This window comes from Pleurodeles waltl, chromosome 2_2 (assembly GCF_031143425.1).
Source record: "Pleurodeles waltl isolate 20211129_DDA chromosome 2_2, aPleWal1.hap1.20221129, whole genome shotgun sequence".
Taxonomy (NCBI): Eukaryota; Metazoa; Chordata; class Amphibia; order Caudata; family Salamandridae; genus Pleurodeles; species Pleurodeles waltl.
This window is the reverse complement of record NC_090439.1, coordinates 890,229,095-890,253,392: the sequence shown is the minus strand read 5'-3', so window position 1 is coordinate 890,253,392 and position 24,298 is coordinate 890,229,095. Positions and strand designations below refer to the sequence as shown.

The 24,298-nt window shown below is 46.4% G+C and overlaps 1 protein-coding gene across 8 annotated transcripts in view; it reads left to right on the top strand.

Moving 5' to 3' along the window:
• The window catches only part of UBR5 (ubiquitin protein ligase E3 component n-recognin 5), a 1,605,594-nt gene that overhangs the window by 1,226,730 nt on the left and 354,566 nt on the right, over nt 1–24,298 (top strand). For all 8 annotated transcript variants that reach the window (XM_069220579.1, XM_069220580.1, XM_069220578.1 and 5 more), the window contains one exon: nt 17,288–17,361. In XM_069220579.1, coding sequence (XP_069076680.1) covers nt 17,288–17,361 — 74 coding nt within the window. The remainder of the gene's footprint in view (nt 1–17,287; nt 17,362–24,298) is intronic.

Sequence of the window (24,298 nt, the reverse complement as noted above, 5' to 3'; positions counted from 1 at the left end):
AGTTTTAGGGATGAACACTGGTGCCAGGGCCTGGTTAGCAGGGTCCCAGCACACTTTCAATCAAAGCTGGCATCAGCAAAAGGCAAAACGTTCGGGGGTAACCATGCCAACAGTGGCAGTTTTCTACACCTACCGAGCCTTTGCAGTGGGCACAATTAGAGGTTATATGTCATCCCTTTTGGCTTTGTGTGTTTGCCTGATCAACCCTCATATTTGAAGTCACTGGTTGTGATGAGATTGCTCAAAGGGCTGGCATACATGTTTGCAACCGATACCTTCTGCTTTGCCCCGCTGGAACCTTAACATGATCCATACGTTTCCAATGTACATACCTTGTGAGCCTATCCATGACTGTTCTCTGCGACTGCTCACCATCAAGATGGTATTTCTTATCAAAGTCACTTTTGTGTGCCATATCAATGAACTGCAAGTTGTGTCAGTGCCACCTCTGTACACTACCACCTTCCCTAACAAATTGGTGCTGATGACTCGTGTTTCATTTCTGCCGAGCTGTGTTGCCTTTATATGTGGGGCAGCCACAATTACCATACTCGATTTTTCTCCCTATCATATCCTTCAAAGGAAGAGAAGACTATCAGTTAGACCCATAGTGCGCTCACAGTTTCTTTGACTATACCAGGGGGGTATGTAGATGATGACCATCTTTTTGAGGGGTTTTCTGTTGCTAAGAAAGCATTTGAGAAAATAACCTTGTGTAGATGGATCGTCTTGTGCATAAAAATATGCTGCGGTCCTGCAGCCTCATTCCACCAAAGTTGAGGCTGTTTCACTGGCATTGTGGAGGGGTGTCCCAGTATTGGAAATCTGCATGCTGCTTTGTGGATGTGTGAACAATGTAACAGTCACGTTTGTAGAGAGCAGTTTTTTCTACTTGGTGCTGCAGGGCTTACTGATGTGAGTCAACTCCCCAAATGCTCCACTTTTTGGGAGGTATTGCTTGGATACCTATTAAAAATGTGAGACATATGCGGTTAGAAGTAGCCATCAGAAGTTAGAGGTTCTTAACTTTGGTAACACACTATCTGTTGGATACTCTAACTGCAAATTCATCACCACATTCCCTATTCAGTGGAGTGGGTCTGCTGTAATTTAGAGTTAGATTTGGAACACTGTCATCTCCAATCTCTTTTGTTCCGTGTCTAAGAGTGCAAAAGTTTTAAGGATGAACTGTGGCTCCACTCCATCACTTTTGGAAGTGGTGGAGCCACCTACCAGCGAGCAGAAGCCGTTGCTTGAAAACAGTTCTTGCCTGGGCAATATTCCGAAGGTGAGGACTCTGCAATTAAATAGATTATCTACCTGGCAGAGCATTACCAAAGATAAGTAACTTGTTCACACCTCAGGAGTCCTCACTGAAACAACTCACTCCCCCCCCCCCCCCCTCCCCCCCTTCTTTGGTTTTCAGTTATTTCCTTGGGAAATTCTTCTTCTGTTATTTCAAATTCTTCAAATGTACTTCAAGACAAATTGAGGTTGTGAGCTAAACTGCCAGCACAGTCCATATTTGACTATAGAATCTGCTGCTCCCTAATGGGAGCAGTGTGCTCTCCATTGATGAACTTGTACTACTTTTGCCAGCAGATCAGATCAGATCAGGTCAGCCATATCTCTCTGGAGACTGCCTGTGACAGCACTACGAGAGAGCATGTTCCTACAAACATTAAAAGAACACATGGTACATTCATTGTTTTTTATTAAACAAGGGTGTGGCTAGCAGCAGAGGAATGGAGTGGACTTCTTGAAGGTAGATGTACAAGGGGTGGTTTTGGGCAGTGTGACACAAATAACCAGTAGTGAAGCATAGTGGCATACTGGCAGGCACAACAGCCCAAGAATGACTGTGCTGCTTAAAACACAGTTACAAAAAATAGCTGTATTGGGAAAACATACGGAAAAGGAGGCAATATTTGGCATGCAATATAGTCACGATCTACATAGAGAAGGAGATCAAGTAGGCAAGGTGCTGGCCTGGTTACTAAAAGGGGACATGACCTCAGTCAGTATTACAGCAGTGAAAAATGTGGCAGGCCACATAATGAACACTCAAAACAGCATTAACAAGGTCTTCGTTGAATATTACAGTGCCCTGACCACAAGCCATGAAATTAGTTTAGGAAAGACATGTACCCAGCGGAGAATTAAGAAAATATCTGTAGAATAGAGAGGATCATTAGAAGCCAGCATCACTAAAATGAGAAGGAGAAATAAAGCAGCCATAAAGGAACTTATCACATCCAGTTTGTCCGTACCAGATGGTCTACCAGCTGAGTGATGGGTACCACACCTGTACTGTGGTGATTGCTGAAAGACTTTTATAGGTCTAACAAGAAGCACTGAACTGTGGAGGTTTACCGAAATCATTGAAATAGGCAACAATCATTCTGCTTCGGAAACCTGGCATGAACCCTCAGGAGAGTCTGACCTACATACCCATGTCCCTGCTTAACATGGACAATAAAATACTCTGCGAAATTCTAGCTGTTAGGCTGTCCAAAGTGGTTACAAACATAGTGCACCCAGACCAAAATGGGTTTGTTCCAGGCAGGAGAACTGATTTGAATATTAGATGAGTGGCCTACATTATGGGAGAGGTATAGACTAGCAAACAGATCTTAGCTCGGGTGTCCCTGGACACTGAGAAAGCCTTTGACATTGTTGAATAGTAATTACTTTTTGCCACCTTACAAGCAACGAATTTTGGCCCGATATATCTTAAGATGGTGTCATTACTCTACACAAAACTCCTGGCCACAGTCCAGTACAGACATAATATCTGCAGAATGTGAAGTAGGTTGGACACCCGACAGGGATACCCTCAGTCACCCTTACTATTCACACTAGCCATGCAGCCACTGGACTGTTGATTGCTGGCAGCAGTGAGCAACTGGCCAATATTCATGGGCCCCCATAAACATGTAGTTTCATTATGAGCAGGAAACATGTTGGTGTACTTTGCTAATCCTACAATGTTCCCGGCGATACTCATGTCTCAAATAATCCAGTTATGTAAAAAAAAAAAAAAAAAAACTGGACTTCTATGTAAACAGGCAGAAATTGATGATGATCCCACAGCACTAAGGGGCCTACCAACAGATAGGATCCCGATAGTTGAGATACCATGGGAAACGGGCACCTTTAGATTCCTGAGCATCGTGGTAACAACAGAGAAGAGATGGTTAGAACTCAACATTGACAAGCTGTTGCAAAATCTACAAAAAAGTATGGACTTTTGGGTTTCACTACCCTGTACGTGGCAGTAAAATAGTTCTGAATAAAATGCTGGTGCTGTCCAGATGCCTGTACATTCTTCAGTGTAGTATGTACCCAGTTCCACTTTGCACACTTAAAGCATTGAAATCACAGTTGACAACCATAGTCTGGAGGAAGAAGAGGTGCAGGGTACATATGGATATGCTGCATTGCCCTTATGGGCAGGGGGAGGTCTGAGAGTGCCAGACTTGGAGGCATATTATCAGAAGTCTCACCTTTACTTTACAATGAAGTAGTATGACACTCAAAATAGCACATATAACAACTAATGCAAGGGGTGTTAGCTGAGAGTGAATTAGTAGCATATCTATACAGAGACGGTAGAACATACTCTTGTCATTGTATTGCTACATACACTACGTGCATGCGGCAGCACTACGTGCAAGGTAAACAGTGGTGCAGAGTGTGGACCATTGGCCTCTGCTTTCATTGGCCTTCGCTTCCATTTTGGTTCACGACTCCATTTTGTCGAGTCTGGTTCGGTGCGTAAGGCACTGTTCTGTGTTTTTCCACAAGCTTCGGCAAGCTGAAGGGTGGGGTGTTTTCTGCTCAACTTCGCTCCATCTGCCTGGTACGAAGGGCGCTATTTACATTCCACGAGCTATCAGTTAGAACAACAGGGGGATGCGCCTGTACACAAGGAGGAATGCAAGCTTCACCTTGGAGTCCTCTCCTGGGAACTTGGCCCGTTCTGAGGAGACGTCTCGAAGGGTGAACAAGGTACCGCCGATTGCACAATTTGTAAAGGAGGGGGTCTTTTTCTAGAAAAGACTCCTGGGCGTTAGTAAATACTATAAAAGTTGGGGGCCTGGATGGGCTGGTTCAGGAACTCTCTTCTGGGTTGGACGCAACGCCAGGAGGACTGATTGTCCCGAACAGAGGCTCCCTGTGCTAGCTGATTTGGGTTCCCCAGCTTTGTGTACGGCGGAGGGATGCAGACGCTCTTTTCGGTGAAGCTTTTCAATTTATTAAGTGTATTGTGTGTGCGCGCGTAATATGCACTTATTCTTGCAGTCATTTTCATGCTATTGAGCATTGAGGTATATTGTGTGTGCTTGTATTATATGCACTTACTCTTGCAATTATTCACAGAGTGCTTATATCTTTATCATTATTCTCATGTTATTCTCCTGATGTATATATATATATATATATTAGCGTGGTTTAGTTTTGCTAGCTGAGAACTTGCCCCTTAAATAAACTTGATTATTCTACTTACGAAGGTGTTTGAGAGTGATTGCTTTACATTGTGCCTTAAAATATCCTGAAGTGCATAGTTTTGATATTCTGAAGAGTAAAGCAGCACAGTCATCACGCATAGTTCAAATAGTTCTTCATGCCTGGAGGATGTACAGAATCAGTTGAGGTAGATGCCTTCCTTACAGATATGATCTACTGCTATGAGAGATCGTGGTATTCAAGATTTTAGATCAAGAGCTAAATACAGCTTAGTGGAAAACGGGGGGTTGCCTTTGGGCTATTAAACTGAATCAAACTGGTAATTGCTGTAGTGGAAGGAAGCCAAGATATTTTTCCGGATGGATGGGGGCGTTTTTTGCATTAATAAGCAATTAGAAAGCTGGGCAAGGTCACACAGGGATTGGGCCGGATAGTCTAACCAGCTCTTGCACACTAGAAATAATTCTGCACACAGATGGTGACAGAGGGGTGGTCACAAGGCTACAATCTTGCCGTATGTGAAGACAAGATAAAATCCACATTTAGAGCAAGAGAAAAATTGGATAGGTGATTGTGAAGAAAGCATTATAGACAAAAACTGGGAGGAGAAATTAGTATTCTTAAATTGCTACAAATAATGCCCGATTTACACTTAACCAGTTTAATTTCACTCACAGAATGTACATCGCCCCGCCATGCTCCACAGAATATACCTGCAGAAAGCTATACATGTGTCTAATCTTGTCAGACCTATATCACTTAACTACGCTTGAGGTGAGATTGTCCACAAATTACAGAGTATTGGAGGCCGGTGGCGCATCAGCTTCACATAGGCCTGCAGTTCAAGTTGCAGCTGATATCGCAGGTCATCCTGCTGGGAGTGGGGGCAGCCCGCACGAAAAATAGATGAAAATGTTTAACTTCATGCCATTACTGTGCCCTCCATGTTCCCCAAGACAACAAGTTGGCTTAAAGAAGTGGGAGAATGGTTTGTGGCAGAAGAGATCAGAATGAAAACGGCAAGGCAGAATGTTATGCTTGCTGAAGATGAGTCTGCATTGACCAGGAACCGGAGATTCCACCTAGATAAGCACCGTCAGTGGTCGGCATGATTGCTGGACCTGGGACACTTAAATATGATGATGTGCCGTGTGTGCATAACAGAGAAGCAACCATGTTCCCACTCAAGCAATGCAGGATATGTAAAAATGTCACTATTGTCAAACATTTCTGGATTGGACTTAGATATTTCATGTTTATGTGTGAAACAGTCCAAAGGAAAAAAAATGCTTAAAAGAGCAGGGCACTGTAGGAAGTTGGCTCTGTATGCACTATTTCAAAGTAAGGAATAGTATGCACAGAGTCCAAGGGTTCCCCTTAGAGGTAAGATAGTGGCAAAAAGAGATAATACTAATGCTCTATTTTGTGGTAGTGTGGTCGAGCAGTGGGCCTATCAAAGGAGTAGTGTTAAGCATTTGTTGTACATACACACAGGCAATAAATGAGGAACACACACTCGGAGACAATTCCAGGCCAATAGGTTTTTGTATAGAAAAATATATTTTCTTAGTTTATTTTAAGAACCACAGGTTCAAATTCTACATGTAATACTTTGCATGAAAGGTATTGCAGGTAAGTACTTTAGGAACTTTGAATAATCACAATAGCATATATACTTTTCAAATAAAACACATATAGCTATTTTAAAACTAGACACTTAGTGCAATTTTCAACAGTTCCTGGGGGAGGTAAGTATTTGTTAGTTTTTGTAGGTAAGTAAACCACCTACGGGGTTCAAGTTTGGGTCCAAGGTAGCCCACCGTTGGGGGTTCAGAGCAACCCCAAAGTTACCACACCAGCAGCTCAGGGCCGGTCAGGTGCAGAGTTCAAAGTGGTGCCCAAAACGCATAGGCTTCAATGGAGAAGGGGGTGCCCCGGTTCCAGTCTGCCAGCAGGTAAGTACCCGCGTCTTCGGAGGGCAGACCAGGGGGGTTTTGTAGGGCACCGGGGGGGACACAAGTTAGCACAGAAAGTACACCCTCAGCAGCACGGGGGCGGCTGGGTGCAGTGTGCAAACACGCGTCGGGTTTGTAATAGGTTTCAATGGGAGACCAAGGGGTCTCTTCAGCGATGCAGACAATGGGGGGGAGGCTCCTCGGGGTAGCCACCACCTGGGCAAGGGAGAGGGCCTCCTGGGGGTCACTCCTGCACTGGAGTTCCGATACTTCAGGTCCTGGGGGCTGCGGGTGCAGGGTCTTTTCCAGGCGTCGGGATCTGAGAGTCAGGCAGTCGCGGTCAGGGGGAGCCTCGGGATTCCCTCTGCAGGCGTCGCTGTGGGGGCTCAGGGGGAACAACTTTGGTTAGTCACAGTCTCGGAGTCGCTGGGGAGTCCTCCCTGAAGTGTTGTTTCTCCACAAGTCGGGCCGGGGGCGTTGGGTGCAGAGTTGCAAGTCTCAAGCTTCTGGCGGGAAATGCTGTTGTCTTTAAGTTGCTTTTTTGGAAACAAAGTTGCAGTCTTGGGTGAACAGGGCCGCTGTTCTCTGGAGTTTCTTGGTCCTTTTAGAGCAGGGCAGTCCTCTGAGGATTCAGAGGTCGCTGGTCCTGGGGAAAGCGTCGCTGGAGCAGTTTTCTTCCGAGGGGGGGAGACAGGCCGGTAGAGCTGGGGCCAAAGCAGTTGTTGTCTCCGTCTTCTTTGCAGGGTTTTTCAGCTCAGCAGTCCTCTTCTTCTTAGGTTGCAGGAATCTGAGTTCCTAGGTTCAGGAGAGCCCCTAAATACAGAATTTAGGGGTGTGTTTAGGTCAGGGAGGGCAGTAGCCAGTGGCTACTAGCCCTGAGGGTGGCTACACCCTCTTTGTGCCTCCTCCCAAGGGGAGGGGGTCACATTCCTATCCCTATTGGGGGGATCCTCCATCTGCAAGATGGAGGATTCCTAAAAGTCAGTCACTTCAGCTCAGGTTGCCTTAGGGGCTGTCCTGACCGGTCAGTGACTCCTCCTTGTTTTTCTCATTATCTCCTCCGGCCTTGCCGCCAAAAGTGGGGCCGTGGCCGGAGGGGGCGGGCAACTCCACTAGCTGGAATCCCCTGTGGTGCTGGAACAAAGGGGGTGAGCCTTTGAGGCTCACCGCCAGGTGTTACAGCTCCTGCAAGGGGGAGGTGATAGCATCTCCACCCAGTGCAGGCTTTGTTACTAGCCACAGAGTGACAAAGGCACTCTCCCCATGTGGCCAGCAACATGTCTTGAGTGTGGCAGGCTGCTAAAACCAGTCAGCCTACACAGGTAGTTGGTTAAGGTTTCAGGGGGCACCTCTAAGGTGCCCTCTGGGGTGTATTTTACAATAAAATGTACACTGGCATCAGTGTGCATTTATTGTGCTGAGAAGTTTGATACCAAACTTCCCAGTTTTCAGTGTAGCCATTATGGTGCTGTGGAGTCCGTGTTTGACAGACTCCCAGACCATATACTCGTATGGCTACCCTGCACTTACAATGTCTAAGGTTTGGCTTAGACACTGTAGGGGCACAGTGCTCATGCACTGGTGCCCTCACCAATGGTATAGTGCACCCTGCCTTAGGGCTGTAAGGCCTGCTAGAGGGGTGACTTATCTATACTGCATAGGCAGTGTGAGGTTGGCATGGCACCCTGAGGGGAGTGCCATGCCGACTTACTCGTTTTGTCCTCACCAGCACACACAAGCTGGCAAGCAGTGTGTCTGTGCTGAGTGAGGGGTCCCCAGGGTGGCATAAGATATGCTGCAGCCCTTAGAGACCTTCCCTGGCATCAGGGCCCTTGGTACCAGGGGTACCAGTTACAAGGGACATACCTGGGTGCCAGGGTGTGCCAATTGTGTAAACAAAAGTACAGGTTAGGGAAAGAACACTGGTGCTGGGGCCTGGTTAGCAGGCCTCAGCACACTTTCAATTCAAAACATAGCATCAGGAAAGGCAAAAAGTCAGGGGGTAACCATGCCAAGGAGGCATTTCCTTACATGCACGTTTTCCTTTTTTTTTTTTTTGTAGTTCCCTAAACCTTGTAGAGGTTTTCAGTGTTAAATCTGCTAGAATTAGCATAGTTTCACAAGATGGTGCAATATTGCTTTTTGTTTTGTTTACAAATATATGCTGTTGTGGCTCGATCCGTAGACTTAAGTATTTTTTTTTAAAAGACCTGCCTGGATGTGTACAACAGGTTTCTCCAATAATATTCAGGCTCAACCGATTGACCTGTTTGATTGTTAGTACTACCTTGGTAGAAGGATGGATACATCAGTAGAAAACAGAGTATTTCACTGCCAGAACTCTTGACCTCTCCTCTTCCAAATTTCATAGGCAATACAAAAATATTCATGGAATTTCTGATGGATACTTCTAATCACAGATTGCTCATATTGTGAATACCACCAAACATTTAACTAGATGCAGAGATTATTCTCACCAATTCCCTCGCACTCTGGTAGGCGCATCGTGCAGCACCTTCTCAACCTCATCCTGCATCGGAAGTGATGTGCATCAGAAGGGATTTCATGGGCACAATATAACTGCCACCTCTGCATTTTGACATCCTTTCCTTTTTTTTTTCTTCGCCTCCCATGCAGATCTGGAGGTCCTGCCCTCGATTTCTGTCACTTGACAGTAAATATTTTTCAAAAATTTGGCCAGTGTGCAAGGAACATGTCTCTCCCTAAAGTGATTGGATTCAGTCCCTGTAAAGATTGCCAATAACAGATGTCAGTGACAGTTATGTGTAATGTCTGCCTCATGTGCCTCAGGCTTGAGCCATGTGTGTATGTATGTATTTGTAAAGCGCATTCTGGCCGTAGCATCGAAGCGCTGAGGAGAGTCGGTGAGTTACGGGGATGCGAAGCAGAGGAGACCATCGCCAAGGGCGTCCACGAGTCCCAAGACTCCCTAAAGGGAGATCAGCCAGGTTTTCAAGTTCTTTCTAAAACAAAAATAAGACTCTACCTGCCTAATGGCAAGAGGGAGTGCGTTCCAGAGTCTCGCTGACCCTCCCGAGAAGGCTTTGTCCTCCCATCTCACCCTATGGCAGCGCAGCACAGCGATGAGCTGCCGGGTAGAGGATCTAAGCAGCCGGGCAGGCTGGTAGGGTTGCAAGGCCAACCTAAGATAATCGCAACTGAACTGATGAAGGGCTTTGTAAGTTAAGCAGAGTGTTTGAAACTTAATTCGTTTTTCCACAGGAAGCCAGTGGAGATGTCTAAGACTCCAGCTGGCGGATGAGGAGTGTGGCAGATCTAAGACCAAACGGGCCGCTGCATTCTGAATTAGCTGTAGTCTATGGAGTGCGGACTTGCTGATGTTTAACATAAGGGCGTTGCAATAATCCAAGTTAGAAATCACAAGCGCCAGGACCACCACCATTTTCAGGTCTTCCTGGATAAAGGGAAACATTTTCTTAAGCATTTTCAATGCCCAGTAAAAACATTTAACCGTCTGATTGACTTGTTCCTCAAATGATAGGGATTTGTCAAACACCATACCCAGGTTTCTGGCAGAAGGGCAAGGGACTGGATGCTCCCTGCAGGACTCTGGCCACCAGCTGGGCCCCATAAGTTAGTGTCTACGCCCCAAAAAAAAAAATCCGTCTTTTCTCCATTCAGTTCAAGCCAATTGCGGCTCATCCAGCTGTTGATCTTGCTCATGCATTGATGGAATCTGTCTGCCACCTCTTCCCAGTTATGAGAAACCGGAATGATCAACTGAGTCATCTGTGTAAGACACCACTTGAAAGCCGAATGAACGTACCAGTATGGCCAGTGGTGCCACGTAGAGATTAAACAAGGTAGGGGGATTAGTGAAGACCCTTGTGGAACCCCACAGGGTAATTGAAACGGCGTTGCCCTATAATCTCCGCATGACACTGTAATGGATCTGTTCGTGAGAAAAGACTTGAGAATATCAAGTGCCCTATCTCTGACACCCACATGATGCAGGCCCTGTATCAGTAATTGAGGGGATATGGTGTTGAATGCTGCGGAAAGAACCAGTAGGACTAGGATAGCGCCCTCCCCCTGATCCACTCTTCTTCGAATGATATCGGCCTAAGATATCAAAGCAGATTCCATGCTATGAGCTTGTCGGAACCCGTGTTGAAAGGGATCGAGTCCTCCATTGACCTGTAGAAAGTCAGGCAATTCGGTATTCAGATGGTTTTCCAGAATCTTGGCCATGGTGGGTAGTAAGGAAATGGGTTGAATATTCAAATCGTTAGGTTCCCTGCCTGGTTTCTTAATAAGCAGGATCACAATAGATTCCTTCCAGGAGGGAGGAATGCACCCATCCCTGAGAATTTCAGCATATACTGATCCCAAAGCTGTTGAAACCAATTCAGGTACTAGCTTTAGTATCTGGGGGGGACAGGGGTCATTAGGTGAGCCGGACTTGACTCTTTCCAACAATTCAGTAATTCTATTGGCTGATAAGGGTGAAAAACTGGTCAACTTGGGACTGGGATCTAAGAGCGAGATTGCTTTCTGTTCGCCTCCTTCCCGTTTCAGGGAGAGTTGTGCAAAATTCGCATGCAGTTGAACAATTTTATTCTTAAAAAAGTCAGCCACTCTTTGGCATGAGGGGGAATTCTCGAGTCCGGAGGAGGAAGGTGGAAGCGTTAGGGTCGGAACCACTTTGAAAAGTTCCCTCAATACATTCTGTGCTTCCCTAATTTTGCAGGAAAAGTATACTGTTTTGGCTTTTTTTAATAGCTAATTTATAGCTCCCAAGGGAGGCCCTAAGTTTGCCTCTCTCCTTATCGGTTTTCTGTGCCTGCCATCTGCGTTCCCGACTGCCGTATAGTCTCTGTAAATGTTTAAGTTCCCTCCGAGTACCAGGGAGACGAGGGGAGCCGTCCCAATTTCACCAGGGGGCCCAGTGTGTTGATAGCCACTCTGAGCCTGTTTCAAAAGCCTCCAGCTTAGGTAAGCCCCGTGCTCTTGCATGCTTCCATCCTGATTTAAGGGCCCTGGCCAGGCTCTCCTCCTCCACCTTATGCCATGGCCTGCTGAGCCTAGCAGCAAGGGGCAATTTGGTTGCCATCGAAGTACCGGCTACTTTGAAGGTCAGCAGAGTTTGGTCTGTCCAGTCCAAGGCCATGTTATCTTGCATGGTAAAATTATTATGCCGGATAAAAATCCCATCCAATGTGTGTCCAGCCTGGTGTGAGGGGGCTCGGTCACATCAGATAGATCCCAATCCAGACTTAACATCAGGCCTAAGAGATCACTTGTGGCAGGATCCAGATTATCTTCCAGATTGAGATTAAAGTCACCCAACTATTATAGCTTTGGGGGTCAGGGCAATGGCTTCAATTATGGCCAGCCATGTAGAAAGAAAGTTATTCTTGGGACCTGGGGGAGAATTGGGGGGGGAGGATTGGCGGGGGGGGGGGGGGCAAGGGGAGGAATAAATCAGAATGCCCTCAAAGAGTATAGAATATTGTAAGAGTATCTTAAAATATGCCCCTTCACACACGGTCGGTCTAATGTATGAATCTTCAAATGTGCATTTGAGAACCTAGTAATTGCCGCAGGCCCACCTCCTCTCCTTCCTGTCCTGTCTGGAGAAGGAGTAGCCCGGGGGGGGGAGGGGTTTAAGCCTCCAGGAAGTCCGATTTGGAATCTTCTCCTGCCCAAGTTTAGAGGCTTCAATCAAATCCCTTATTTCTAGCACATGTGCTTGCCCAGAGAACGGGCATTAATTAACCCGCAGATAACATCTGGCCTAGTGGTACCTCCATGATTGCTACTTCGAGGCACAGTTTGTGACTTGGGTCCTTGGCTAACATTGTGTAGTGTTGCTGTAGGCTGCCACGTGCATACCCTACATTTCCATCCCCTTAATTGGTCTGGATCAGAGTGGTCGCAATACGTGTGTGTCAGCCTGGGTTGAAAGGCCAATAGCTCCTGTCTAGAGTATTTAAGAGATAATGTAGCGCAGGTCTCTGGGGCAGAATGTCTGGTCCCAGGCCCTGTTCGGGCACGGACGGGGCAGATTGGCTTGCCTTAGGCGTGCTTTCTGAGCGCCAGCGGTGTGCGTCCCCATCCGCTTAAATGCGGAAAGGGGAACGGGCCGGTTTGAGCTTACCAAGCAACCAGTAGACCGCCTACCCTCCAAGATGGCCACCGCTATGCCGATCGGGGGGGGTGGGCTATAACAGGCCCTGTACCCAGAAAGAGGAGCCGATCGTAGCGTTTGCCACCAGGTATGGCAGAGATTGTAATAGTCTGTCAGTACCCCCAAAGAAAATAAAGAACCGATTTAAAAGTCAAAAAACAATTTTTAAAGTCACAGTGAATAAAGATTCACCCTGCACAACTACATAGTAAACCAGCAATGCAACAAATTCTTCGGATGTCCTTGAAGGCCAAACTCTGTGTCACTAAGCATTGTAGGAAAGCTCAGAAGGCCCGGTCCTCATCAAAGTTGAGGATGCATATGTGGTGTTTGTCCTGAGGCTTATCCAGAGAGAGATCTCCCCTCCCCACTCCACAGTCTTCAGGTAAGTCAGAAAAGAAGAAACACAAGTCAAAACATGGCTCCTTCGTCAGGAGACGTGGCCTGGAAGCCAGGGTACCTAAAGATTTCACTGACCCATCACAGAACTGACTCAAACATTAGTCCGAATCCAGGCCGAGTTCCTGGGTCCATCGATGATGCAGCAAGTTGAGGCCTTCAAATAGGAACAATGCTGCGAACTTTCAGTTCCCTCCTGGACCCTGCTGGCTCAGTTTCAGGCCCCGTTGACCAGTACTTCTGTGTAGCATTAGGTTTATTTGAGACCGTTTTTTGGCAAAATTATTTGTGTGCAAGGGAAATGTCCCTTCTCAAGATGACGGGAATAAATCCCCATAAGAAATGTTGCAAGCAAATGTCTGTTACAGAACATCACCAAGTTTGTCTGTGGTCTCTGGGGTTGAGCCACAGTATCGAGGCCTGCAATAACTGCTTCTGTATGAGACCGCTAGGCAAAACTCTACGTTGCCAACCATCAGAGGACCCCTTCATCATTACTGGTTCAAGTCAAAGGGTCCGTCTCAGTGATGATCTTGATCTGGAAGCCACAGGCATTAACCCTGTGGTTTATTATCTTCATGTTCTAAATCTATGGGTAAGTTGAAGAAGCAGCTCAAATAAATCCAAACTAGACTTTACCTCTCCCCGCCACTTTCAAACTCCTGAGAGGGCACATGGACAGTCACATGTCTTTCATCTCACTCCTGAAGTCAGTCGACATCACAGCCCAAACCCCTTTCATGTGCGCTTAGTGGAGCACAGCCACCCAGTTGGAGTTTACTCTGTATTAAAGTCTGCTACTCATTGGCCTAAAAGTAGGCTCCGGAAGGGCTGCATGCTCATTCCACCAGGATCAAAGAAACCACTGTGCTGGCATGTGAAGTTCCTGTTTTGAGCATCTTTCAGGCAGCTACTCCACAACAAAGCACTAATGTCTGGACAGCCAGATTGTCGGAGAGGAGCATTTCTCCTGCTCGGTCCTACAGGACCTTTTGGTTTGAGCTGATTCACAGACCCACCTCCTGAAAGATACTGCTTCCGTATCTATTCAGAGGTGAGCAATATGCGATTAGAAATCAGAATAACAGGTCGCTTACCTTTGGTAACACGATTTCTGGTTGAGACTCTTGCCGTGGATTCAGCAACAACTCCCATCCTCCTTCAGCCTTTTGTGTCCATCCTCCCCATTCTTTGAATTGGACTCTATAAGATCTCAAGTCTAGTACTGTGCACACTGGTCAAAGTCAATCTGATGTTAAGGTCTGCGCCTGGAGCTGCAAACAGTGTCAAAATCAACTGACACCAGTACACAAGAGTGGCTCCTATATTGGTCCCACATGTCATTTCTGAAGTGGAACTGGGTCAGTGCGGTACCACCTGTCTGCACGCACAAGTTCTGCTCAAAGGTTTCTGCATCCAGGTAGACTCCTAGGGAATAATCAAAAGTTAAGGAATGTGCAGGTAGCTAGTCTTTACAAGAAAGAACATTACCAAAGGTAAGTAATTTGTTCACCTAGACCAGCTGTCCCAACCTTTGGTCTGCCGACCCTCATGGGTCTGTGACTCATTTCCAGGGGGGAAGTCACTTCTCCATCTGGGGCCTCTGACAAGCGTGCATGTTTTTATATTACTTCATTTGTTCAGCAATTTAAAAAGCACTGCGCAGTTCCTTGTACATCCAGCATCTGTTAAGGAAAAATAAAGGCGTCATGATAACTCTAGTGATTAATGTACCTGCTGGAGAAAGATGGGAGTTTTGTCTAGTGTCATTTGGGACTCAAAGGTAGTGGATATGGTTAATTTGCCTGCTGCAAAGAACATGTATCATGCAAAGAACAGTATTTTATGTGCATAGCACAGTGGGTTACTACTTTTGTCACAAAGATGTTGTTACTGTGCAGTTCATAAGTTAGAATCGTAATATAGCACAATAAGCTATGAACTGCCATTAAAGAGTCGCATACAAATTAGAAAGCTATTTTTCCCCAGCCTTTCATTTTGCTTATGTTGCTAAAAAAGGTGTCCTTGCATAGAAATACATTGTTATTATTAAAGTCAATGCTAACCACTGTGTTGTGTTCTGGATTCTGAGTTTCTGCTTCTTCAGACCAAGCACTCTTAGACAATGCCTAGCAGTGTGAATGACATGGGGATTCTACACCTTGTAGTGAAACCTACACTTTGTAGTACACTGTAAATTGCTCCAACAACCTGCGCTGGTATGAGAGGCGCTATAAAACAAATTAATTACATGTGACGGAGAAGCTGTGGAGAGATGTAGAGATAAGAGGGTTTTACTTCCTTTCCCCACCACATATTTATGTGAAAAAGCTTTCTCAGATCTTACGTACATAAAAAATAAAAACAGAAATCACTTCAGAAGTGTAAAATATGACTTGAGGATTCAACTTTCCTAAATAAAACCAAGCATTGAAAAGTTAGTCGCCGAGATGTAGTGCCAACTTCCCAATTACATTTTTTCGATTTTTGCATATTTTTTCAATCTAAAATAATGATATCCTTAGTAATTCGAGTACTTGTTTGGTGTGTACTTATTTATGTATTTTTTGCGAATTATTGTTTCAATGTAAGAAATTTAAATCATACAAATTGCTTGGGGCTCCCCGGCTTCTAGTAATGATTCAGTGGGGAGTCCTCAGGAGAACCACTGATCGAGAATACCACCTGAAAATTCAATACGCAAGAGTGAATTTTGACTCTCCTGCCCTTCTTATTTCTTCATATTAACCCCAGGGAGCTTGTAAATCCATGTAGTTGTCCTGCAAATGTGGTTCTAGCAATTTTTGTGTTCTCCTTTGCGGTGGTGATCTCATTCAACTGCAAGTGGTTTTCTTGAATTATTATTGGACTACTTATAGATTTCTAATTGATAAAGAAAAGCAGAAATAGTTTTTTGGGAAAATGCCAGAAAGTCTACCTGATCCATTGACTGCTGTCAAAGAGTGCAAGTATTTTGGGTTTATTTTCACTCATGAGCGGGAAAAATAAAGCTTGCACGCCATTACAAGTATTACCTTGCTGTTGATCGGAGATTAAATAGGTACTCTCTACTGTAGCATTTCTGTAGCACCACTGCTACAAGTGTTTATTGATAATATAATTCTTTCGATTTTGTAAGGATCTTCTGTAACTATCTTTGGGTCCTGTTTTAATTTCAATAGACTATAGAGGACTGTTAAAGAAAGCATGTGGATTCCTTAGTGTATTGTGATTGTAACAGAGGGCCATTTATCAGTTTGAGGGTGCTTGCTATAGGATAGTGTAGGACACTGTGCAGGTATGTACTACGTAGATTGCCACTTGTTCTTCCTGTTCTGATGTCCCAGAGAATGCAGAGAAATCATTATTTGAACAGCGGATGATGCAAGCATGAAATCCCAAAAGATAAATCAAGGTTGTTTTTTTTCACCTGCTGTATGTATGTTCTATTTATTTGGTCAGTGCCGCTATGGATTTTCTTTTTTGTGTTCTAATTGCTGCTCGAGTAGCCTTGACACTAGCATATTCCTTAACAAAATGCTGTTAAAAACTAAGTTTTTTTTTTTTTTTTTTTTTTTTTTTTTTTTTTTTGATACAGCATATTTTGTGCAAGAAGGGTCCTGTATTTTAATGTTTATGTGGACTGCGTAATAAACCTGATTGTTAATAAACAAAACAAAAAAACAATAGATGAGGACTAAGTGTTATCTGAATTACTCCGGTTTCAACAGCACGGTCAGGGCATACTTTGAAACAAAGATGTAGATTTCAAAATTTATTAGCATAACTTAAGCTTTTTTCATACTTCAGTAGTCATAAGGATAGTCATCATTACCTCTCAAACTACAGTGTGTGTGTCCCGGGCATTTATGGGTATGCTCTATTCATCTAAGTGAACAAAACAGTTGAGGCTATCCGTTCTTTGCTTACCCATTCCTCTCCATTAGTTATTAGAGACTTGACAGCATTCTTGTTAAAAGTGAACCTTCGAAGAAATTGAGTTGTCTTTTTATGACAAATAGGTTTCAACGCATACTGAACTTTAATAAAACTGTGGTCATATAGTTTTTTGTTTTTTTTTTGTTGTTTTTTTACTAGTTTTCTCCTCTTTCCTGATCTGAGGGTACAGGGAAAATCAGTCTGTGTTAAAGAGGTCTTCTTAGCCTCTCACAGTACCCACCTCGCCCCATTAGTGTTGCTGGCAGTCTGTAGAATATTAATGATTTACTTTCATCTTATATTAATCTTTAGCTTTTACTTTTATCACAAGAAATAATATATTTTCTCTTAGGACTCGTGAGCTCTTGGAACTTGGTCTTGACAATGAAGATTCAGAACATGAAAACGATGATGACACAAATCTAAGTAAGTCAGAAGTCAAGTAATACAATAAGGATGTAGTGCTTAACACTGTGAAACCAACCTGTTCATCATGACAAACATGAAATCTCTCTAATGTTCTGCTAAGTTCAGTTTCTTCTTCAATGATTAACAGTACCTCCATCTCAGATAAAAAACTGTTGAGGTATACAGAAAAAAGATGACACACCCGTTCTGCATTTAAGCTATACCTTTGCACTTTCATAAACATTGGGTACACATATGGGGCGTTGTTTTTGAGAGGTTTATAGTTAGTGCCAGCATCATTATGTAATGTTGCATGTTTTTCACTTTTCAAACCTCCTTTCACAAGCTCATCGGAATCAACAAAGATATTTTGAGTGTCAATTCAGATAGGCAGTGACCATGTAAAAGCCAAAGAAACCCCTATTACGTAGGCCAAGTGCTCTCCCAAGTGTTGCACTTGCACATTTTTCAATGGTGTAACAAAAAACAACCTGTCAACTCATAAGCACGTGCCTTCTTTATACAAGATCTTAATTATTTTCTCTTGCAGAGAAGTGTAGGTGGGTACGAACAAGAAACAAAATTGTGAAACATGCTTTCTGATAGAGACTTGTAATTGCATATTCCATACCAGTAGAATTTCCCCTAGGTGTCAGCCTGGATCTAGAGATTTTTCTCGAGCAGTACCCTTGCGTGCCATCAGGTAGCGTCCGTCATGCGCGCCGAATATGACATTGCAGGACCTACCTAGGCATCACCCAGGTGTGCTGAGGTCAGTTCTTTTCTTTCCACACCAGCCAGCGCAGATCTCAAGAAAGTAGAGATGTTATCACGTAAGACCAGGTTCAAGCCCTGAAGATCCTGTCATCGGGCGATGTCCTTGGCGGATCCGCACCTCGTGTGCTTGTGGTGTCTGGAGTGCGACCAGGACCCGTGCTTTGAGTGTGGGGCCATGAATCAGAAAGATTTGAGAGAGCGGTCCCTAAAGCTCATTGCGGCCTGGCTATCTGCTGGGTGTCTATCTCGGTTGAGAGGAAGGTCCCAAGAACGGTCTCAGAGCCCCCATTCTTCATCACCCCTCTCCAAGTCCTCAGGACAGTCAGGTAAGTTGAGGCACAAAAAGAAGTGCGCCTTCACCCTGTCCATCGGTCGACGAGACATGGAAAAAAATAAATTTGTAGTTCGAAGTCTCTGTCCTCTGAGCACGCGTCTTGGCCAGCTTTGTGCCTCCCTGAGTTTCCTGGAGCCGGTGCAATCCCTGCCCAAATACGAGATTTGTTTTTAGGCCACAGGCCTCACATTTGGGCAGTACGACTGTGCTTGAGCACCTTTGGGCCTAGTGAGGTCATCAGGGGCCCCTCAGGTTCCTCTCAGGGAGGGGAGGGGCACCGGTGGATCTGTTACTAGATCCGAACTAGCGTCGATCATAACACCTCAACCTTTCCAGACGCCAGTTCGGATGTCGACAGGGACCTTGCTCCCTAGGGCTGATCCTGACCCTTATTCTGTTGGGTTGGTGTACTGTGTGGATTGCCAGGGGTTGCTGGACCCCTTGGAATACCAACTTGAAGATCCCATGGACTGACGGATGGACCTGGGTGTGAGGCCAGTGGTCTGGTTCGTTCCAAAGACCGTGGCCTGCTTTCTCCTCCTAACGTGGCTGAGGAGGAGGGAACGTCTTAATGGTAGTGAGAAGAACGGCTGAGGTCCTGGGTCTCGAGCTACCCTCAGTGGCAGTCAGGACTAACCTGACAGAGGTGCTTCAGACTGGGGCTTCCACTCCTCAATCTCTTTTGCCCTTTAATAGAGCTCTCAGTGATGTCCTTCTTGGGACCTAGTCCAAACCCAGCACAGGGGCGCCTATGAACAGGACAATCACCCGCCACCATAGATCCGCTCCAAATGATCCAGTGTTCTTGATGCAACACTGAACCCCTGAGAGCTTTTCCAAGCCTCTACATCCCCGGGCCCATTCCCTTCCACACACACCCACCCCCCCACCCCCAGGTAGGAAATCCTAGAGACTGAATCGTCTTGGAAAGAAGATGTTTTCTTCTTCCAGCATGGCATTGCGGTCCATGAACACTGCATGCCTTTTGGCCCATTAAACCCATATTTTTATAGGACACCTTTGCACAGGTGTTGCAACAGGGCTGCGAGGAGGCCCAGGCCATTCTCTCCCAAGCTGTTGCTGATGGGAGAGATGCAGTGAAGTTCACAATACTATGTCAGCTGCACACGACTGACTCACTAGGCAGATCGGTTGCATCGACGGTGGCCTTGAGGCGCCACACCTGGTTGAGGATGTGTAGCTTTTAGGAGGGGATGTCCAGTCCATTCCTTTGGACATGCCCTTTGATGGCACCCTTCTCTTGGAAGACAAAGCAGACTCTGCGCTCGATCTATTTAAGGAGACCCCAGCTACGGCCAGTTCCCTGGGCCTCGCATCTACCCCTCGCCCCCGGTCTGCTTTTTGCCCCTTTCGTAGCTACGTAAGGGGCACCCAACCATGTCCATTACCCTCCAGCCACTGTGCCGCGCATGCAGCCCAGCCTCTGCTTGGCCGGGGGCGTGGCATCCAACGTCCTCGTGGATAAGGAAGACCACAGTCTAGGCAGTCCATCCACCCCGCCACACCCCTTCATCCTCCACCCTTGCAATGGCCTCCAAACCTTACTAGTCTAACGCTGTCCCACCAGGGACCAGTCGGAGGCAGGATTCGCCATCACCTGCCCTGCTGGCTGTCCATCACGTCAGAAATGTGGATTTTGCAAATAGTCCAAAGGGGCTGCTCCCTCCCTTTCAGGATTACCACTACATCCATGCCACCATCCTATGATTGGATAATAGTGGATCTCCTGACTCTTCTTCGCAAGGTGGTTACAGCTCTTTGCCAAGGAGCCATAGAGAAGGGGCCCTGTGCCAGAAGTAGTTGTGGTTATTCCCACTACTTTCTGGTGCCCGTAAACGACAAGAGCCTCCACCCTGCCCTAGATCTTCGGTACCTCATTTGCTTCCTCAAGAAGTTCAGAATGCTCACTCTTGCTAAGGAGCCATCTGCCCTGGACCCAGGAGACTTGATTGTAGCTTTGTACTTGGAGTACACCTATTTCCATATTCCCATCCTACCTGCCCACAGATGTTATATGGGGTTCACGGTAGGCCACAAGCACTTTTCACTCAACTGTGCTCCCCTCTGGCCTTACAAGTGGACCCTCGGGTGTTCACCAAGGAGATGTTGGTGGTGGAGGCTCATTTGGGTAAATCGGGGCTTCCAGTCTTCCCCTAACTCGACGACTGGCTGTTGAAGGCTGTCTCGCCTCAGGTTGTCATCTCCCACCTCAAGACTATGGCGGCCCTCCTGTATAGGAGGCTACCTCATTTTGTGGTGTACACCTATGGTGTGGCACCATATACTGAGTCCAGGCAACCCTGGGTGTTAGTTTATAGGTGTCCAGATAGCAAAAGCTCTCTAGGTGCAGCTGAAGTTTATCTGGAAGGAGTTTAAAGCACTTGCAATACCACAGTAGTTAGACAGTAACTCAGTCACAAGAAAGAACCACAAAAGTGCTGCAAAATACAGGATTCTTTATTACAACACTACTACTACCAGACTAGCATTGGTATATCTCCCTTTGGATATATCTAAACACAATATGTACACAAAATGACCAAATGAAATAGCATAAAATATACAAGGCCGTAGGTGGGGGAGTGCAAACCATATACCAAGAAAGTGGAATGCGAAATAGTGAATCCAACCAAGGTAAGTGTGGTAGTTATCTAGGGGCAGGAGGTAAATGGAAACTACAGAGGAAGGTACGGGTAGTATCCCCAGCGACCAAGGGCAAAGTAGTAACCCAACCAGTTGTCCCATAGGCTAACACATGGAGTTGTTGTTGGAGTTTGTGGAATTCAGGACGCTTCTCAGTGGACCCTGAGGAAACCAACAGACAAGATTTTTTGAGAGTTCCCCCACCAGGGGTTCCAGATGCAGAGAGAAGGGATGCTCTCTGAAGTCAGTGGAAGCCTTGGATTGTGGGAGGAATCGAATTAGGGGGGGGGGGAGTGTTCAGTCCTTTGTGCCAGAGCGGAAACTGGTGGTTCCTAAACTGGTGCAATGAGAGCACCAAATGTGTCCTTCGAAACACAGTCTGGTGGCACCCAGAGGCCACCCAACACTAGCCCTTAGATACGAATACACAGGTGGAGGTGGTCACACCTCTCCCTTGCAGGAAATCCTTTGTTCTGCCTCTCCGGCCTGAGCCAGGCTCACCAGCAAGAGGGCAGAACAATGTCTGGGTTCAGCAGCAGCATGGTTTGGCAGCCAGAACCTGGAAGGCTGCACAGGCATAACTGGGGGATTCTCTAAGGAACCCCAAGAGTACAGGGTATCATACAACTAGCACTGGAAGCAGTATAGTTGCTTGATTTCAGCATGTTTGATGCAAAACATGCCCAGGTTAGGAGAAGCCATAATGTAGTTGGACCAGTGTCCACTACATACCTTAAGATGGCTTCCCCCGCATCTACAGAGGCCAGGAAATTGAGCCTGGGGTCTGTAGGGGTACCCTGCTCATTCAGGGGTACCTTCACACTTAGGGACATGTACCCTGCCCTTGGGCTGAAGGGCTGTAGGAAACTGGCCTGATGTGTGGTACCCAGGGTACTTACACCTTATACCAGATCCAAGTATCCCCTCTTAGTGAAGTGTAGGCAGTGTCTAGAAGCCAGGCTCTCTGGAGGTAGCTTTCGATGAGCAGGCAAGGCTTATCTAGGAGACATGCAAAGCTCATGCAGTACCACTGTAGTCGCACAGCGCTTACACACACACGAAAAGAAAACACCCTGTTGTACAAAAATAAAGGTACTTTATTTTTGGAACACAATACCACAAAATACTAGGTAAGTAATCCACTACAAATATACACTAGTAATCAGAAATAGGCATAGAAAAGGTTATACAAGTGTGCAAATACCCCCTACGGTCCAGTAGTGACCCTAGGGGGAGCACAAACCATATACAAAAAAAACAAACAAAAAATAGGATGCCAACACAGTACCCCCACCTAGGTAAGTGGAATGTGTAGAGGGGAGCTGGGATTACTAGAAAACCACAGAGGTAAGTAATACAGTACCCCCAGCAACCAGAAAAGCAAGAGTAAATCACTGGATTTTCCCCATATCACCCAAAAGGAGGAAAAGAAGAGACACCCAGAAAACACTGCAAGAAAACCAGCAGTGGGTTCCTCAAGAAAGAAGACTTGTGGAGAGAGGAGACCTAGTCCAAGTGTCACAATAAAAGTCCAGGAGGAGTAGGAGCTACTACACACCCAGCTGTAGTTGCAGGAGTTGGTCGACAGTGCTGAAGAACAGGTCAGCACTGGAGCTGGAGAAGAGTTCCTGAAGGATGCAGAAGGTGCCCCACGCTGGAAGGAAGATTGCAGATGGGTGACAGGAATTCCACTAACAGGACCTGGCAAAGGCAAACTCGCGGTTAGTGGAAAAATGGTGCTGCTGGGGACCAGTAAGGCCCAGGAGGACTCAACCCAGGAGTGATAGCCACAGGGGACCCTCAGCTTTGCAGAGAGTCCACAGGAGCAGAGGCAGCTCCCACAGGACAGGGACACAGGAGTCACAGAAGAAGTCCTCACAGCACTACAAAAGAGGATCCCATGCCACAGGAGAACCATGCAGGAGACTGTGCTTTGCAGGATTGAGTGCTTGGGCTGGAGCTACACGTCGCCTGAAGATCCCTTGGAGGAGATGTCAACAAGCCTTCGCAGCTGCAAGAGACGCGGTGCACCGGGGTACTGTCCTGCATGGGAAGGCAAGGGCTTACCTTGACCAAAGTTGGACAGCTGGCAGAGAGGACCAGGAGGACTACTTCAGACCACCACGCGTGATGCAGGAATCACGCAGCTCAGGATGAGGGGAGATCCACGCAGACAGTCGTCGCTTGCTGTAGGTGCCTGTGGTTGCAGGGGAGTGACTCCTTCACTCCAAGGGAGATTCCTTCTTCTTGTGCAGGCTGAAGAGTTGCTGTCTTCTGAGGACGCACAGCCGGGAAAATGTTGCAAAGCTGACAGGAGTCGTGGAAACAAAGTTGCAGAAAAGACGTCTTCGCTGTTGCAGCGTTGTAGGTTCCTGGACGTTCCAGTCGCAGTTCCAGTGGCCAGAAGTGGAGGTTGCAGAGGAGTCCTGCTGGAATCTTGCAAGTCAAATCTGATTACCCACCCAAGAGAGAGACCCTAAATAGCCCTGAAAGGGGTATTGGTCACCTAACCAGCTAAGCACCTATTAGGAGGGGGCTCTGACATCACCTGCCTGGACTGGCCACTCAGATGCTCCCAGTTCCCTGCCAACCTTGGAAACAAGATGGCAGAACCCAGGGACCCTCTGGAGGAGCTCTGAGCACTACCTTTGGGGTGGTGATGGTCAGGGGAGTGGTCACTCTCCTTTCCATTGTCCACTTTCGCGCCAGAGCAGGGACTGGGGGGCCCTGAACAGGTGTAGACTGGTTTATGCACGGAGGGCACCAAATGTGCCCTTTAAAGCAAACAAGTGGCTTGGGAAGGCTACCCCTCCCAAGCCAGTCACACCTATTTCCAAAAAGAGATGGTGTTACCTCCCTCTCCCAAAGGAAATCCTTTGTTCTGCCTTCCTGGTCTTGATCAGATCAAGCAGCAAAAGTGCAGAAACCTGTCTGAGGGGTGGCAGCAGCTGGGCTGCCCGGAAAACCCTGTAAGAGGGGTACTCTAAGGAGCTCCCACAGTGCATGGAATCATATTTCCAATACTTGCAACAGTATTGGGGTATGATTCTGACATGTTTGATACCAAACATGCCCAGGTTCAGCGTTAACATTATGTAGCTGGACAAAGACAGTGACCTATGTCCTTGACACGCATAAAATGGCATCCCCGCTCTCGCAAAGTCCAGGAAAATGGATCTG